General features: G+C 39.7%; 1 protein-coding gene across 3 annotated transcripts in view; it reads right to left on the reverse strand.

The window, feature by feature from the left end:
- Positions 1-10,617: 10,617 nt before the first annotated feature.
- Positions 10,618-17,894, reverse strand: part of LOC148033497 (pathogenesis-related homeodomain protein-like) — a 105,112-nt gene continuing 97,835 nt past the window's right edge. For 2 of the 3 annotated variants that reach the window (XM_087681438.1, XM_087681439.1), the window contains 2 exons: positions 11,381-11,444; positions 10,618-11,310 (listed from right to left, as the gene is read on the reverse strand). In XM_087681438.1, coding sequence (XP_087537564.1) covers positions 11,198-11,310; positions 11,381-11,444 — 177 coding nt within the window. In that variant the 3' untranslated portion in view covers positions 10,618-11,197. The remainder of the gene's footprint in view (positions 11,311-11,380; positions 11,445-17,894) is intronic. The other variant, XM_087681440.1, reaches the window with a different exon arrangement.

Raw genomic sequence — 17,894 nt, forward strand, 5'->3', positions numbered from 1 at the left:
ATAACACCAATGGAAATACATAAAGCTTGTCCATAGAGCTAGTAGAAAAGAAGAACTAAGAACATTTGAAATCAACAAAGTACTTTAACATTTGGAGAGACAAAGAAGAAAAGAATCATGGGAGAATTTTGATGCATCAATCGAACATACTTTGTGGCAACAAACTAAACACACGTAAGGAAAAACTTGGATACCCATAACCAACCGTTCCTCATAAATACTTGGGGTGTTTGTAGAAATTTTGACACATAGGAATACTTACCAATTATCTATTTTTGGAAGAAACATTTCACATAACAAATATACAACTCAATTTTTTCGAAAAACCACTATTCTTGAGTACACGATAATTGAAGCTCACTCCTCTACTCTTGGCCTCTTCAAAGATGTCCCAGTTTCTTCTTGTACTTGTTGCTTGAGTTCATTTAAATATTGTTGATCAATTTTTGGAATTGATCTACTTCTAAGCAAGTGCATTTTTCCATCTTCTGCAAGCATATTGGGATCCTTGATCCCACACTCATCAGCCCGAATGATGGATACGCTAAGTGGTATTTGGCATGTAGTTTCTGGAAACTGGGGCCTTGACAAAAAAGTTCTCATAGCTTCATGTTTCTCCAAAAACATTATCTTGTCTATGTTCCACCTAATAGGATACCCTCCAAGATATATTGACAAGGTCTTCAATGCAAAAAGAGGGACCTCTGCATTGTCCCTTGAGAATTGGTGGTGGAACACAACGAACTTTGGAAAGGTGAGGTCTTTGAAGTAATGGCCCAAGGCAAAGTCCTTCCCTAAACCTCCCTTCCATTTGCCACTTGCACAATCAATGAAACCATCTTTGTACACGACAAGCTAAAAAATAAAAAAGATACCTAGTGAGTCTTAGGAAAATTTTTGTGGAAATCAACATGGTATCCAAACGAACATAGTTTGTGAAACAAACCTTCTAATTTTCATCTCAAATGATAAACTCCGCACTCCATATTTGAATGGATGATTGGCCAATTTGCAAGGACTTAGGAGTCAAGTCCTTGTTTAATCTGCCCAAATGAGAAACATTCAATTTTTTCTATGTTGCCTTGAACTCTTCCTGTGAAGGAATGGATGACTATATCGGAGTGCATCCTTGTATATCATAGTCAAAGTCTTTGCTACGGAGAGGTATTCCATTTCCTTGACATTTGAATCCACAAGAAGATACTTATCCCAATCTGGTACAATCAGATTAGAACATGTTTCTTGATTCTGTGTAACAATGGCTAGGCAATAGTCCTCCATGATGTTAAAAGGGCCTAGATATCGAATAGGAGAACATATTACCTTTCGCCAATAAGGAAGGAGGGGAGCAAAGTTGTGGGAACTTCACCAACATCCTTCTCAACCTCCTACTCAACAATAGAACCCACCATCTCTATGTTCTCCCTTCTCAAAGCTTCAACATCGAGTTGAGGACTTTGCTCCCTCTCACTCGCCACATCTACTTGTTATGAAAGCTCTTGCACTCCCTTTGTCTCCACTTCATAGAGTTGTTGTGTATTTTCTATGTCTTGGGCAGGCTCTTTTCCTTCATCCCCTAGAAACACATGCATAAAATATACAAACCTGTGAAAGTAGTCGATGAGATGGCTCTTTTTGATTGTGTGCAAGGCACTGTAGATCTATCTTCTTCATGTCTTTAAGAACCCTTAGCACTACCCTATAGAACCTCTTTCTTTGGGGCTTATCAACAAAGGCATCATTGATGTGAACATACTACAGGGCCTCGATAGGAAGCTCTCCAATACACATCCACTCCAAAAAAGCGGCCTCATGTTTCTCAAGGTAGACTTCCGAGGCCTTGATCCATTCCTCCGCAAAGACAGTAATAGAAAACACCCAGGATACTTGTGGTAGCAAATGCTCTCGTCCCACTCAACCAAGGAAATCTACAAGCACCTCCTCATAACTATGTCCACTCCTCATAGACTATTGTGTCAGAGCGTTAGGAGTAGCTTCAATACTAGTAGGCTCTTGTGTCAAAGCATTAGGACTGGCTTCACTCCTCCCAAGCTCAAGAGTCCCCTCCATATACTACAGTTGTGTAGCATCCATATCTACACATACAACTATATGAGAAACACCAATCGACAAAGGAGGACCCAGTTAACATGAGGGGAGGAGCAAGGGTTTCAAAACCGTGAGGCTCCCACTCACGTTATGCGGGTCCTTAGTGGTTTAGGGCAACGTGGACCCGCACAACTTGAGGGGGGTGGGGTCCAAAATCTTGAACCCCCCCTCACGTTGTGCGGGTCTTTTGTGGTTTGGGGCAAGGCAGACTAGCCTCCATGTGCTACACTTGTGTAGCATCCATATCTCCAAATACAACTATATGAGAAACACCAATCAACAAAGGAGAACCCAGACAACACGAGGGGAGGGGGGAGGGTTTCAAAACCACGAGGCTCCCCCTCACGTTATGGGGGTGGGGTCCTTAGCAGTTTGGACCCACACAACTCGAGGGGGGTGGCGTCTAAGATCTCAAACCCCCCCTCATGTTGTGCGAGTCCTTGGGGGTTTCATGCCAGGCAACAAACCACCACAATGCGAGAAGAAGGCAAACGGTTTCAAAATCTCGAGGCCCCCCCTCCCATTGTGTGGGTCCTTGGTGGTTTGGGATGGGGACAAGGAAAAATAGCACAACATGAGGGGGGTTCAAATCTCGAGACCTCCCCCTCTCGTGGTTGTTTTGGAAGGGGGACTACACAACACGAGGGAGGTGTTTCAAAATCTCGAGGCCCTCGTCTTGCATTATGCTGGTCCTTGTTTTGGGACAAGGGATTGCACAATGCAAGAGGGACAGTTCAAAATGTCAAGGCCCTCCTCTCCCATTGTGTTGGTCCTTCATGCTTCTTTTAGGAGGGGAAACCGCACAACACAAGCAGAGAGGGTTTCAAAATCTCAAGGCCCTCCTCTCATGTTGTGCTGGTCCTTGATGGTTGTTTTGGAGGGGGGACCGCACAACACGAGGGAGGGGGCGCTTCTCGACACAGAATCTGCAAGGTAATGCATTCCAACTTCACAGCACGGAAACAATTCCAAGAAGAGGATAGCCCCTTTGCCTACCATAAGCGGTAGCAACAATATGCCTCATCCCTTAAAGAGCTAAGGAGGATTGTGAATAGCCATGAGCCTGAAATTGCAAAGATGCCATTTACTAGGGTTATTAAATATATATGTGAAACAAAAAACCTGGACTTTCGTTGGCATGCCTCAGCATTGGATTGCTTGCATGAAACTCCCGCATTTTGGCAGCTCATGCCCATAGGGTGACAATGATGGCTAGGGACTTCATATCCCTTGCGTTAGTCACGTTGAGACATGACAAATTACTAGTTTCACAAGGCATTACGGACAGGAAGATGAATGGAATTTAAGAGATCCCTTCCCTCAAAAAGGGCAAGGAGGTGAAGGTGACTGATGTCACACCCTCGCATTCCCAACCTAGGAGGCTAAATGCCAAAAGGTTTCCCAGGAAGAAGAAAGGGAGGCTTGTGAGATAGAGGTTGAGAGAGAGACTGCACAAAGAAGAGAGAGACATGTAAGCATGCATGAGGACAATCACGAGGCACTTGAGATGATGGGTCCATTTTTTGATGTTGTGCTGCCTCTAATAAGTCCATACCAACAGCAACTCAATGCCATTTGCTTTAGCGAGGAGGATATTCGAGTCCTCTCAGGCCTTCAAAACGAGATCAATGATCATGTAATGACTGTTTAAGATATTGTGAAACTCTAAAAATTTTGCATGTTTTTGCCGTATGCATATGGTCTAAATCTTACTATTTACTTGCTTTTGTAGCTTATTTCTTGTAAACCTTCCCTCTCATGTTCAAGAGAAGGTTCTCCTCATAGATTCTCCCCTGTCAACAGTTTTGACCCAGGAGAGAACAACGTATCTTGACATGTGCCTGGTGGTACCGAGATTGCAATTTGGATCTCGCACATTTGGTTATAGCATACCGTGAAAGGTAATGTATTTTTGGTATGTTTATTTTTAAGTTATCTCAAATATTTTTTTAATTGCCAAACTTTATTGTCCTTGCCTTATAGATCTCACTGGAGCCTAATTGTTAATGATATTCTCACATGGAGATGTTTTCTAGCTGACTCAAGTGAAGGATACCATGACAATGTGAAGCACTAAGTTCCATGAGAGGGAGAGGGAGAGGGGGAGAAAGAAAAGTACTAACCTTATTTTCCTTTACCAAAATAGTTCTTTAGAAAAGATAGTAAAGGGCTTCAAGGCAATGGTTCAAGACCACAAAATGTTGGACAACACAAGAATTATTCTTTGCAGAGTGCCAGAGTAGCTGAAGGCCATAGCTATGCATGGAGAGTTTGCTACAATGCAAAATTGCTCCTGGAACATCTACTTGGGCAACAAACGGACAATGTAAGTTTACTTTTTGATAATCTAACACCGCATAGCCTTAAAAATTTTGTACTTGTCTCATTTCTATGATTTTGTGCAAGGTGAGCACTTAACAACTTTTACATAATATGATGACCTTCTTTTATTTAGAGCAAAGATTGTTGAAAATCTAATCAACAACGCTTATCATCGAAATCTCTCAATACCACCTGTGTATGACCCTCCAGCTCCACGTCAAGAACCCCGAGTCGGAATGACATATCCCCATCCCAATGCCATTGACTTAGATGATGAGCACTCGACTACGACACCGACTATTTGGACAATTCTGATATAGAGAGGATCCAAAGATTGTAAATATGCCAAAATTATAGTATTCAAATTAGAAATTGCCCGCTTGTACATAATCGAGAGCTTTTGTAATCAAATTGCCATAATTGGAAATGAAATTCAAATAGCTTTTGTATCACTTTTCATCCTTCTTACAATTTTGTGTCTGTATTACCATTTATACTATTGGATAGCTAGAGGTAAGAGGAAAACTTGTGTAGTGTGAATAAGTATTTCTCTCTTTTCTTTGGTGCACTTGCACATAAAGTTCACCATGATTCATGTTATTTGCAAATAGGAAAATTGTATCTTAGACAATGTACTACACTTTTGGATTACATATTCTATTTACCTTGTAACTATTGCACTTGAACAAATAAACACCTAGGATATTCAGGTCCTCATTTGTTAGGTCCATTCACACTTGATGTAAAGAGACATTTTCCCATACACTGGGCATTGTTAAGAGCTCATCCTCCAACCAAACACCTCCAACATCAGCATAGGATTATCAGTATCATCTTGTAATTCTTGATCGATTACTACAATCTTTTCATTCACATAATGCCATCTCATATAATATAAAGTCAGAATAAAATCTTATGATGTAATCATATATTTGCAAACAATAGATTTTCATTCCACTTTGGACATAATGCCGCACACTTCTTTTATATCCCAACTCTGACCTAAGAAGTCCATACATTTCTCCGATTTGCATATAAACATTAATGTTATTTTCTAAACTTTCTCATCATTAGAAAAATCCACAAAACGTGTAATGGCATGAAGATTGTGATCTTCACTTGTCTGCTAGCTACATTCCGCCATAGATATGTTTGAATATCTGCATAAATATTTAATCTATAAGATTCACATGTTTCTACTTCTGGGATTGGCCACTCTACACTATCCAACCTTGGGAGTGGAAGAGGGTTGAGAGATCCAAATCCTATTATGCTTAATGGTGCACTGTAAAATTTGTCATTTTATAAAAACTCATCCCTGACCAATGAGCTGTTAGAGGTCGCTTTTTACAACTGCTCGCCAATAGAGCCGTGAATGGCATCAAAGTTTCCAAATATACTTTCGATAGGTTGCTAGTCTTCAAGGTTTGATGGATATATTTCTATAACCCTATACAAACTTCGGTAAATTTTTGAAATATAAAAACTCGATTCCAAGCCTATTGAAATTTTTTGAGCTTATATTTTGGTCTATGGTGTGGCTCATCAATAGGCCAATTCAACAAACACAATTCTAAGTGCATATACGCATGTTGTATAAGCACCTCCTTGATTTTTTTTCCCAATCCTTCAACCTTGAAATCCTTCACTCAACCCTTGTAGGTATCAATGAATTCATTTCTGTGTCATCTCCTCTTCCTTGTTTGCAACATAACCCAACTACCAATAGAGATGGTAAAAGGAATCCACCTATTTTTTTCAAGATCAAAATTGTTGTAGATTGTCATTGCTCTTATAGAAGAGGAGGGACGCCGAGGACATGAGGCTTCCATTGACATAGAAGATGAAGCAGAAGAAGACATTGAGTGAAAAGAGAGAATAGAATAGAAAATATTGTGCAAAAATGAAGGGATAACATGCACTTTGCTGAAGTGTTTGAGTTTTTTGGAAAAAAGGGAGGAATACTACACTAGAGGGAAAATGTTTGAGTATATTCCTTGTGCAACAAGCACTAAATATAGCACAACATCACAAATGCCTTTCATTCAACTTTTTGGCAATGTCTATGGGATAGCTAGAGGCCGCCAACTAAGGTGACCTACTTCATCTAGCCTCTACCACATGAGCGCTTGGTAGTTGCGAGTTCATTGGCTTAGATGTAGTAGAATGGAGTTTGCAAGTGTTGCCTACAACAATGCTTAGAAACTCTATTGGAAACTGCAAAGCATTTCCTTTGATCATCTGAGGTAGCTTAGCTGATGTGGAGGAAGGTGCATAATAGCTCTTCATCATAGACATAGATTCTTGCATTGTGGTTGGCCCAGACGCATTGAAGCCAATCCATCAAGTACAATGGCCCATAGCATCCTGCTCACAAGTGTGTGAGATTATAGGGAGCCTCACAAGGTGGCAAATCTAAAAGTCAAAATATCGACTTGATTTTTGGTAGTGAGTGTCTCTTTATATGTGTGCCCTTGACAAAGCTCTAGATATCCATCATCCATTCACTTTGTGGCCCTAAGGACCAAGTGCAAAGCGATTTATAGTCCATCAAGAGATCCCACATCATTTTTTACTCGCTGGAGGTACTCATGACCTATTTTTCATGATTCAAGTTGGTGGCCCTAGATGGTGGTACACTCCACCATGGCTTCTTTCCCCCATACACCCCATTCCATCTTGAGAGACTTTTATCTATCATTGTTTTGAGGCTTTGAGCAAGACTATTGAGCATATGTACTTCCTTGTAAAAGCATAATTGGCCAAATTTTTTAACACAAAAAAAGGCTTTCCCTTCAACGTAGGTACAATCTTATAATTTGTAACTCTATAGTTGATGGTGGATTTTCATCCCTTTTGGGTTTCACTAGACCATGATTTGAAATAATAGTTGTGTGTAACCTAAAATGGTGAGAGTAAATTAACTCTATCACATCATGTTCAGCCTATTATGTCTCAACACAATGCCTCTTCATTAGGGAATGCCTTTATTATGTCTCAAATGAATGACTATTTGCACTCAATAGAAAGTTATTAGAAATCAGTTGGATGGGTGGATTTAACCATCAAATGCTTCAGGGCTTATAATGATCTACTTAAAGACAATTTCTATAAATAACAAACCGTGGCTTACTAGTCTTATGTATATATTGTGGAAAGAGAGTCAAGCCAAACAATCCCCCAAAAAATAAATTATATGAATCACACTCAAAGCAACAACCAATAACTTCATAACAGCATATATATGTGTGCTTCAATAAATACGTCGTAAGTGCACAAGCTTAGAGTTCTTTTTAGTATTTCTCATCAACTCCCCTAAAACATAAGGGCAATACCTAGAGTTGATGTTATACTTGGGCTGCTTCCCTAACAACCAAATGTACACAAAGTCTTTCTCAGCAATGTTTGAAGCACAGAACCTAGTCAACCAAAAAGCCAAGACCGTTGGAGGAATGCCTACATCATTGAGTTTAAGCCTTGGAAATAGATTGGGTGGTTTTGAAGTACTCATTTACCAAAGTGCTTGTGTGCCTGGTGCAACTAGAGGGAGAGTAGGCAAGACATGTGATCGTCATTACTAAGAAGATTGAAGATGAAGACAAGAAAACAACGACCAAAGTGCAAGTGAAGCAATAGTAGGAAACCAAAATGAGAAAGGACCCATTCAAAGATATAACAAAACCTCTTTTCTATAGTTTTTGAAGTTGCATCGTAAAGGAAGATTGCATTCCATGCGCATTTAGGAGGCCTCCCTAACAAGTGCCATGAAGAAACACAAGAGAAACTACATGATGCAAATTGCCAAGCATATTCACAATTATACATTGGAGATTCCAAGCAACGAGAGATCGACTCACATGAGGATACACACCATTGGCCATGATGGAGACATTGCCACCATGCACACTTCTAGGAACCTCACACCTCGAGGTGGCTATTTGACACACTGATCACACCAGTCATGATGTATAGTGCATCTATTTCAACCCCCGTCTTGGCTACATACCTATGAACACAGATCAAGAGACCAAAGATCATCATGCTCTCATGGATGATCCATAGCAAACCATTAGTACCATGAGATTATTAGAGCCGAGTTTGTTGCACCCCACTATGATGATGGAGACCCTTTCTTAGACTATCAACTTCATACACAAAGTACATGATATGCACCTAGATAGGCTACCTAGGAGAGCCTTCAAACCATCTAGGCATCTAACGAAGGTAGGATAGGAGACTTCATGGTATGCACAAGTCGAGCAAAGGATTACAAGATATGGAATCGACATGGACCATCTCCACCCCTTTCAATATGACCCTGATTCCCCCTTCATGCACCTCTCCCACGCAAGAAGGAACTTGGTCATATGGTAGAACATTTACCAATTGTACATACAACATACATGGATTTCATCCATGCAACCCCTTCCTCCAAAGATATCGTACTATAGAGATCACTTCCAGAAGACTATAGTACATGGCTTTATTGAGAGACCTGGATACCTAGATGTATACATGCCACATAAGAGGTGAGTAGCCATTGGCTACATCAGGGTAGCCTCTGACCAGCTTGAGATTTAGACAAGAAAGGCAACCCACATTCCCCAAGTTGATCAGATTTATAGACTATGCTATAAGGTGGTGGAGAGCAAGGAGCACTACATTTGCAGATGGAGAGCCTATACCACAATCCGAGCTAGGTACCCCCCCCCCCCCCCCCCCCCAACCCCTCTCCTATTTGGAGAAGACACCTCCCTCAAACTAGTCATAGAGTCCCCACACAAGTGCCACCTAGGCTAGTTCCTAGTCAAGATTCAAGGGCTCCGCACATCACTACTACAAGCTCACACTACACAAAGAGGGGAACGTCAATCATAATTGACTAATTTCTTCCAAACAATGACCACTCACACAACACCCACATAAACAGGGGTGACAATTTAAAGAGCTGAGGAGATCAGAGAAGCACAATACCTATGGAAAGGAGGGTACGAGACACAAATGCCACATCAAAGAGAGATGAGGGAGATCCACCAAGGATAGAAAGGCAGCATTTGATAGAGAGGAAGGCCCAATCCACATGCTACCGTCATACTATTTCATCCAAGATGAATGATACTCTGTATGTTGATCTTAACTAGGTGGAACTACATATGAGATATAATTCAACCACACAACAGACATGTACTACCTGATTCTCCCATTGTTTCCCTATCCAAGCACTATTTTGTTTTATACATCATCTTACCTTCTTTTTATAGTATATGACTAACCGATTTCTTCGAGATAGTGAACACACACAACACCCACACTAACAAGGGTGACAATCTAGAGAGCCGACGAGATCAAAGCAACACACCACGGATGGATACAAGGGTACTAGACACAAACGCCACATCAAACGAAGATGAGGTGGACCTACCAACTATATGAGTAGTTACTGGCAAAGTTGAGAGCCAATCCAAATGCTACCCTCGATAGTATTTCATTCAAGATGTACACTACGCTCTATCCACTAATCATGACTAGGTGGTACTAAATATAGGGACATCATTCAACCACAAAGCTAAACATATACTATCTCATCCTCTCATTGTATCCCTATACAAGCACTATTTTGTTTTGTACATCTTTAGCTTCTTTTCATAGTATATCGCTGACAATCTTTTAGCATGTCACTTTAACATCTAGTAATGACCGACATATTGTACTTGCTCGTCTCATAAGCATATTTTTGCTTAACCAAACATAAATATATCTTCCATTCATGCATTCCTCTCTCTCTCTCTCTCTCTCTCTCTCTCTCTCTCTCTCTCTCGGAAGGTAAATTATTTCTACATAATCATATTGATGAGGGTGGAATCCTACAAGTTAGATGAGGGATCATCAAGAGATCATTTTTTACTTAATGGATGTGATGGTGGCTTATTTGCACTAGTCATAATTAGTCGTTTTCATTTTCATTGTTATTCTCTAATCCAAATGATATGGTCAAATGTACACGTGTGTGTGTGTGCGTGCATGCGTGTGCGCGCACATGTTTGAACGTGTGCTATGTGTGGTTTATAGAAGACAAACCAATCTTGATAACATTAACCACATATACTTAACCAAGGCTTCTCTTGTAGATCAAATTGAAATCTCATGTAGCATAATAGTTGAAATGCATAATTCCAATTTGAATGCCACTAAAGATGCAACCCATCAAATTGTATTAAAGTCTTTGAATTAAGTACATCAGAGTGTGGGTGGGAACTAGGAATTAAAATTAGCAAAAAGACACTCCCTTCAACTATAATCTATATCATTCTCATGTCCTAATCATGGCTTCTTTTACATTCACCAATGAAGAAGGGTAGGTCTGAAAAGTACGACTCCAAATGTTTCCATAATATGAGAACATAATTACACACCAATTGGGAAATTCCCAGATGGAGTAATGTGAGGGAATTCCTTGACAAGGTTCATGGCCTATGTATCACCCTTGGTGTTACAATTTCCCATTCAAATGCCTTCTTGGCTTCCAATAAATGAACAAGGCTTCTTCCCATTGAGAAAATTTGTTGTACATCGAGATCATTTTCACTCTAAGCTCTTGAGGGGGTGGTTTTACACATGCAAAGATATTAGGAGGATTTGAATGCAATGAAAGCACTCGCAAATTTTTTAATCATCTGTGTGAATTTCGTGAGTATGCTTCAAAGACAACTCTATTCAAGATATCCACCCTGAACACTTGTACCACGCATTTAAGGCACACCATCACCTAATGCACCTTGCTTGTGTCCTCAACACACAATAAACTTGAATCTAGGGCATCCACTGGTACTCCTGTCACTAAAAGGGTTTCTCCACCTACGTTATTTGTGTCCTTTTTGCCTACACACAAAAGCACTTGAATCAAGAGACGTTGAATTACTTGAAAGTTTCATTGTCGAAATACACTTACCAGGTCCATTGACATGTTTATCTTTAATAGCTTTGCGTCGAGCATTTCTAAACCAAGAGTTGACCTGCAAATACATTTGATCAAGATGTAATCTAATGTCTTGAAATTTATTTGAAAGCTATTCCCAAGGTTGAACAAAAACTTATTTTACGTGTGTGTGTGTGTGCGTGTGTGTGTGTGTGTTGCGTGCGTGCGTGTGTGTGTGTGTGTGTGTGTGTGTGTGTGTGTGTGTGTGTGTGTGTGTGTGTGTGTGTGTGTGTGTGTGTGTGTGTGTGAGACAGTAGTATTAAGGTCCTTTAAGACAACTTAAAAGTAGATATGTCAATAGATACACATCAAATTATTAGTTATACTTCATAATCCACTTCAAAGCGCTATTCCCACAAAAAGAGAACATCTAAAATTTACTAAATACATTATGCTTCTACAATAACTCAATGCTTAGGCTTTCTAAACTTCTCTATAATGACTTTGCAACTTCAATACATTGCCCATTTGCCCTCTTTTCAAGCAATCTTCATTTGGTGATTTCACATGGTCATGCATTAAGTTCAACTCATGTAACTTTATATGTGACCTACACTTGGTTTCCCTTGAACATCTTGATTTCTTTGATACTACAACATTCTTCCAATATTGGCCTTCGTTTGGTCTATTGCATATGCATGTAAATATGTTTAACTCTCTTCATCCAGTTCATTTTGTGTTTCTTCATACCTCCCTTGATCGTCTCCTTCCTTATTTCAATTTCCTTTTATATATCCTCTTGCAAACTAGTTGTCATTTTCTCCACTTCATCTTGCAATTGTAGCCTCATCTACTACCAAATTTCCCTCTAGCTTCGCTCAAAGCATAGACCACCTAAATCGAAGCTCGCCTTAGTCAACTTAGCTGAATTCAAGTCAATCCTCATCACTTACGATTGGAACCTTTTGTTGCGAAGTGGACTCAAGAGGTGCCTAGGTGGCAAATCCAATGTTATTCTCAAGAGTACCCAGTGGTGTCACTTAGGAAAATCTCTTAATGGACCACTAAATCGTGTCACTAAGGGCTCCTTAGTCGCACATCTCACACACGGGATTAGCCATCTCTCTAGGCCAAGTTTCAAGCATGCATGCAACACTTGGTTGACATTGGAGCCCTCCCTCCAGATCAAGGGAGTCCTTCAAAACCACATTCTTTGCTTTCAAGTTGCAAACTCATTGATGTAGATATTTCTCGCATGGTCTCAGCTCATGTTGGCTTGGGTACTACTACCAATACCACAAATAAATAATTTGGGTGCATCTTGTTGCTAGGGCAAGAGCTCAAGTCTAACCCTCACCCCCAAGAGCCACCCTTGCATCGCACGGGCAAGTGATGAGAAAGATTAGAACACCTCTTACACACAGATAGACATTTATGTATTTTTGTATTTTAAAAGACGAGGGATGATACTCATGCTTGAAAAGTAAAGACTAACACTTAATTCACATGGTCGTTGCAAGTTAGAAATGTACAAAATGCACAATTGTAACGAGTCAAACACACACAAGCTATAATAATGAAGGGAGGGATGAGAGAGAGAGAGAGAGAGAGAGAGAGAGAGAGAGAGAGAGAGAGAGAGAGAGAGAGAGAGAGAGAGAGAGAGAGAGAGAGAGCTAGCCAATGATACTATTGATCTTTTGGAGGGGAAAAGAGTGTGTATGCATGCATCTTTGGTCTTTACCTTTGGTCTTTACCTTAAGGGATACTGTTCGTCAAAGTCCATGAGAAATACTATTTCTTTACCTTAAGGGATGGCTATTTCTAGATTGTCGCATTGGCCAAGTAAGTGTTGTACCGGAATACAATGGCATGGCTAGGTCTAATGCTAGTGGCTAATGTTCATATTTCTTGCTTGAACTTTATTGTTTTTGTCATATATAACCATTTTCTCACATGCCCCAAATTCAAACATTCATGTGGTCTAGGTTGAAGGAGAAAATTGAGCAATGTATACATTTTCCTTGTGAAAACTTAATGCTTTGCCCACATTAGAGTTACTAAAGTTTGTAATTAAGCAATCTAGAAATAACTCTAAACTCTCCTCGTGCCACCTATCTCTCTCATTGAAACCATACTTGAGATATTGAAAAATTCTACAATGATAGCTCTACCAAAGGATACATGATGAGAGAACTCTATGATCGATTGGGCTCTTGCACGTATATGTGAATGTTTCATAATAAATTATAGGGCTCCACAATAATATATTGAGTTTTTTTAAAGGGGGAGAGGGGAGGGATTAAATTTTCTATTATTGTGCTTGTACAATAATCAAAAAATTATTGATTGACCAATCGTAGTCATCACTCCTAGATCAAATATATTCACAACGCACCATGACCCTCAAAAACTACATGGGGCACTAGCCATGAATTTTCGTTGTTTCAATGATATGTAGGATCATCGACCTTTGGGACTACTAAGATACATCTGTAGCTTAGGATCACCAACAAAAAAGACTATTGGACCCTCCTATATTCTGTCATCTCCACCATAAGAATGTTGGCATATTATCACTTACTCCTGGCAAGCTCCAAATTGCTATCACATGATGTAGGACTGATCCTTGGTGGATGTAAAATACATCAACAATCTCTCATTCATCTCTAACACTCTCCTTCTCTCTCACAATGCTCGAATATACTTCCACCAATCCCTAAAAACGTTTTTCACACTAACATCTCAAGGTTCGAGGTCCCACACTGTGAAATGATTTACTTCCACCTCACATATCCAAGTCACATTAGCAAATTTGATTAACTTTTAATCAAATGCTAACCAAAGCAATAAAAAATCACATCCTTACAATAGACCACCCCTTTGAAATCTCTACAATCCTCCTTGATTACATTGTATTCTGCTAAAGAAAAAGTATATTGCACTTGAATTTCCATAAGGCATCACAGTCACAACATTGGCCATTCTTCTCTAACCATGCCAACATGATATGAATTTGAAATACAATCCACAATTGTTGCCAGCAACCCATTGGATGCGTCCATAGCACATGTTTATGTGATCATAAACTTTTAAAAACAAAGCATAATGTGATCATCAACTGATCATTTGGTGATCTAAGAATTGGTCACAAACTAATTGCAAAAACAAATCAGTAAACAAAACAAAAACTGATGCAAAACTAATCCTAAAAGTGATCATAAACGATTCTCCAACTTATCAAAAATTGAGCTGACACTAATCAAAATTGGATCTAAAAATTGAGGCAAAAGCTCATGCCCATTTACTCATGAACTAATCTCAAACTGATGTAAAACTATAGTCTCCAAGTTGCAGTAACAACCATACTAATCCGTATATATCTCACAATGACTAGTACATTGAGTAGTGACCCTATGGCAAACATACCATCAACATAGTACCTTGGATGCATACTGAATACATCCAAGATTCACTACATACAAGAGTTGTTCACAACTGGCCTGGTGGAAGTGCTACCTCCCCCTTAAGTATGAAGCAATGCTCTAGACCTCTCCTCTACTAAACTTGACTAAGTTGCTCTGAGGATTGAAAGCCATCTTCGTAAAGTTGCAACAATTGTTGATGGTTTGCCAAGTCATCCTTTTTCATCCACTTAGTCTATTAGTGAAATAATGTAGTAGCTTCACCAAGAAGCATATAGAAACTTTACCTCTAACTTTACTTAGCTCGAAATCTCCACTAAGTTGTATGCCTTTCTTTCCCTTAAGCATTGTGATACTTTACACGTTCACATTGCTACAATTTGAACTCAACTAATATGCAACATTGCATCCATTTGACTAGCCCCTCATATGTACTTGGCATGCTAGAGCACCACATGCATTAGAAAACATTCATGTTTGCATTCTTTGGACTATTGCAATGTAACTATGCATAGGAATTTACAAACTACTACCCATACTAAAACACATTTTCCCATACATTGCATACATTACTAGCTGCATTTTTTTTCTCATGACCAACACTGTACGGAGCATTTGCATGATCAGTATCATGTCAATATTGTTATATATAGGCATGGGACGTCTACCTTACACAATATATAAGATACCACATGAGTTCAAAAAAAATGTATTATATTTAGTAAAAATTACAAGATTATATTTACAAAAGGAAATTTTTAATTACAAGTTGAAAAAATCTATAAGTTTAGTAAAGTAAATGGGATCATTTTAAGGACTTATAGCATGTAAAGAAAGTGTATTTCTTAATATCCTTTGAATGCATGTTATATAGATGATTTCTTATAGGTGGACTCCCCCGAATACATAGGGCTCATAACCCACTACAGCATGGCGACTAGTAACACCACCAAAGTACCATAGTTGTCATATCATTGCATGCATATCGTACTATCCAAGAACCATTAAATTGACATCTTCAAGTTGGCCTTGCATATGTATCAATTGCCCCACTTGCATCATTTGCTTATGCTTACTATCCATATTTGAAGCATCATGCTACTGTATTGGCTCTTCAATTGATGCATCTTACTATCCTAAAACTTTTAAAGTAAATTTTCTCTTCTTGCCTTTGCTACCCTTCTTTAACGTTTCCAAAATTCCATAAACTAAGGATCATTTACCAATTGCATAAATATTTCAACTAGTGTCCTCAACTAATCTTTAAACCCGTCATCAAATTTATTTTTTCTCTTGCTAATCATCAGCTTCAAACCACCTAGAAGGATCCTTACATTCGTCTAAATCAACATTCTCATATTGTTGCCTATACTACATGTCTTGTCCAAGATCAAGCATTGGATTTTTCCCAATACTTCTCTTGCTGTCAAAACTTACCAAAAAGCCTCCAAACCAATTTGCCCCTTCGTTTACTAAGGGATTGGCCTTCACCCTACTCCTTGAAAGACAAATTCAGCCCCAAACTTGACATTGGCTACCTGGCCTCTTGAATCTCCTTGAAATTTCTTAATTTCACTTCTACTCGAATTTTGAGTACACATCTCGAGGTGATTGTCAAACCCTAATATCTACTGTAAATTAAAGCTTACAACAGAGACTTCGAAATATCTCAACCTTTGATAACAAGTAGCTGGATTTTGCTAAGATAACTTAAGAGATGGTTGGCAGGATGAGAGAGAATGTTGTAGAGAGAAATTTTAGAGTTTTATCGTGAGAAATACTTAACAATTGTTGCTACCTTGCTCAAATAGCCATGGAAGCTCTTACTTGTAGCTTAGAACCACCAAAAAGACTATTTTCCCCTCCTATACGGTATCATCCGTACCAAAAGGACATTGGGCTATTGTCACCTACTCACATAGCGCTCCAAATTACTGTCACATGCTGTAGGACTGATCCTTGGTGGCTAAAGCTACATCAACAACCTCTCCTTGCTCTCTAACAGCATCCTCCTCTCTCACAATGCTAAAATATACTTCTACCAACCTCTAAAAACGTTTTATCACACTTGCATGGGGAAGTTTTGCCAAGTGGCAACCTTCTAATTTCATTTTCTAATATTATCCAACTTATCAAGTTAATTTTCTGAAAGTTAATTTAATAACTATTCTATTGCTCAAAAAATTAACTTCACCAATCAATAATTAAATTGTCGTCAATTTATCTTTCAAGTATCCCAGAGTAGTCATTAATCCTAAGACTAACATTAATTAATTAATCAATACCTAGTCTAATAGCACCATTAACATTAGTGGCTAATAAATTAGTATATGTCAAAATCTCATACCTGCTAACTACCACCTACTTGTCAGAGTGCAGCGGTGCGGAAGCGTAGGACTGAGAGTGAGAGAACGCAGAGAGAGAAGGGAGAGAAAGAGACAGTGTACACTGAAGATCTGCTGTATAAAGAATGCTGAATACAAAGATATACACGGGCGCAGTGCGCTGGACTGCGTGTCTCCACCTCGACGATGCGACCTGCTGTCCACCTCGAAGTCTGCTGCAGTCTGCACTGTCTGCTGTCAGAAATCTGCGAACAGAGACAGAAATCTGCACGGCACCGGTCTGTAATCTGCGACAGAGAATAGTGACCAGACTGCTGGAAACATCAGCAATAAATAGGCGAAAAATCTGCCTAGGATGGGGCGCCAAAATAGGGCGCAGCCTGATAAACATCAGCTGCAGGCAGTCGGACTGCCACGTGGCAGTCCGACTGCACAGTCCGACTGTACAGCTGGACTGTGCAGCTGCTGCCTGCCTGAAACAAGCTATGATCTCTGACACCCCCTCTCAGAGCCTAGACAGGGCAGAAGCCTGAGGGATCTGGAATGTTGCCGAAGTAGAGCCTGAGGAAGCGCCTTCGTAAACAAATCCGCAAGATTATCCTCCGTCTTGCAATACTCCACAGTGATGGTCTCATCCAAAAGCTTTTCTCGGATGAAGTGGTACTGGATCTCAATGTGCTTCGTCCGGGCATGAAAAACAGGATTCCTCGCCAAGGCAATGCAACTCTCATTGTCACATCGCAGCAATGTAGGACGAGTCTGGGGGCACCCAAGCTCCTC

This window comes from Lygodium microphyllum, chromosome 7 (genome assembly GCF_053477565.2).
Source record: "Lygodium microphyllum isolate KBCC chromosome 7, Lygodium_microphyllum_v1.1.10, whole genome shotgun sequence".
Taxonomy (NCBI): domain Eukaryota; kingdom Viridiplantae; phylum Streptophyta; class Polypodiopsida; order Schizaeales; family Lygodiaceae; genus Lygodium; species Lygodium microphyllum.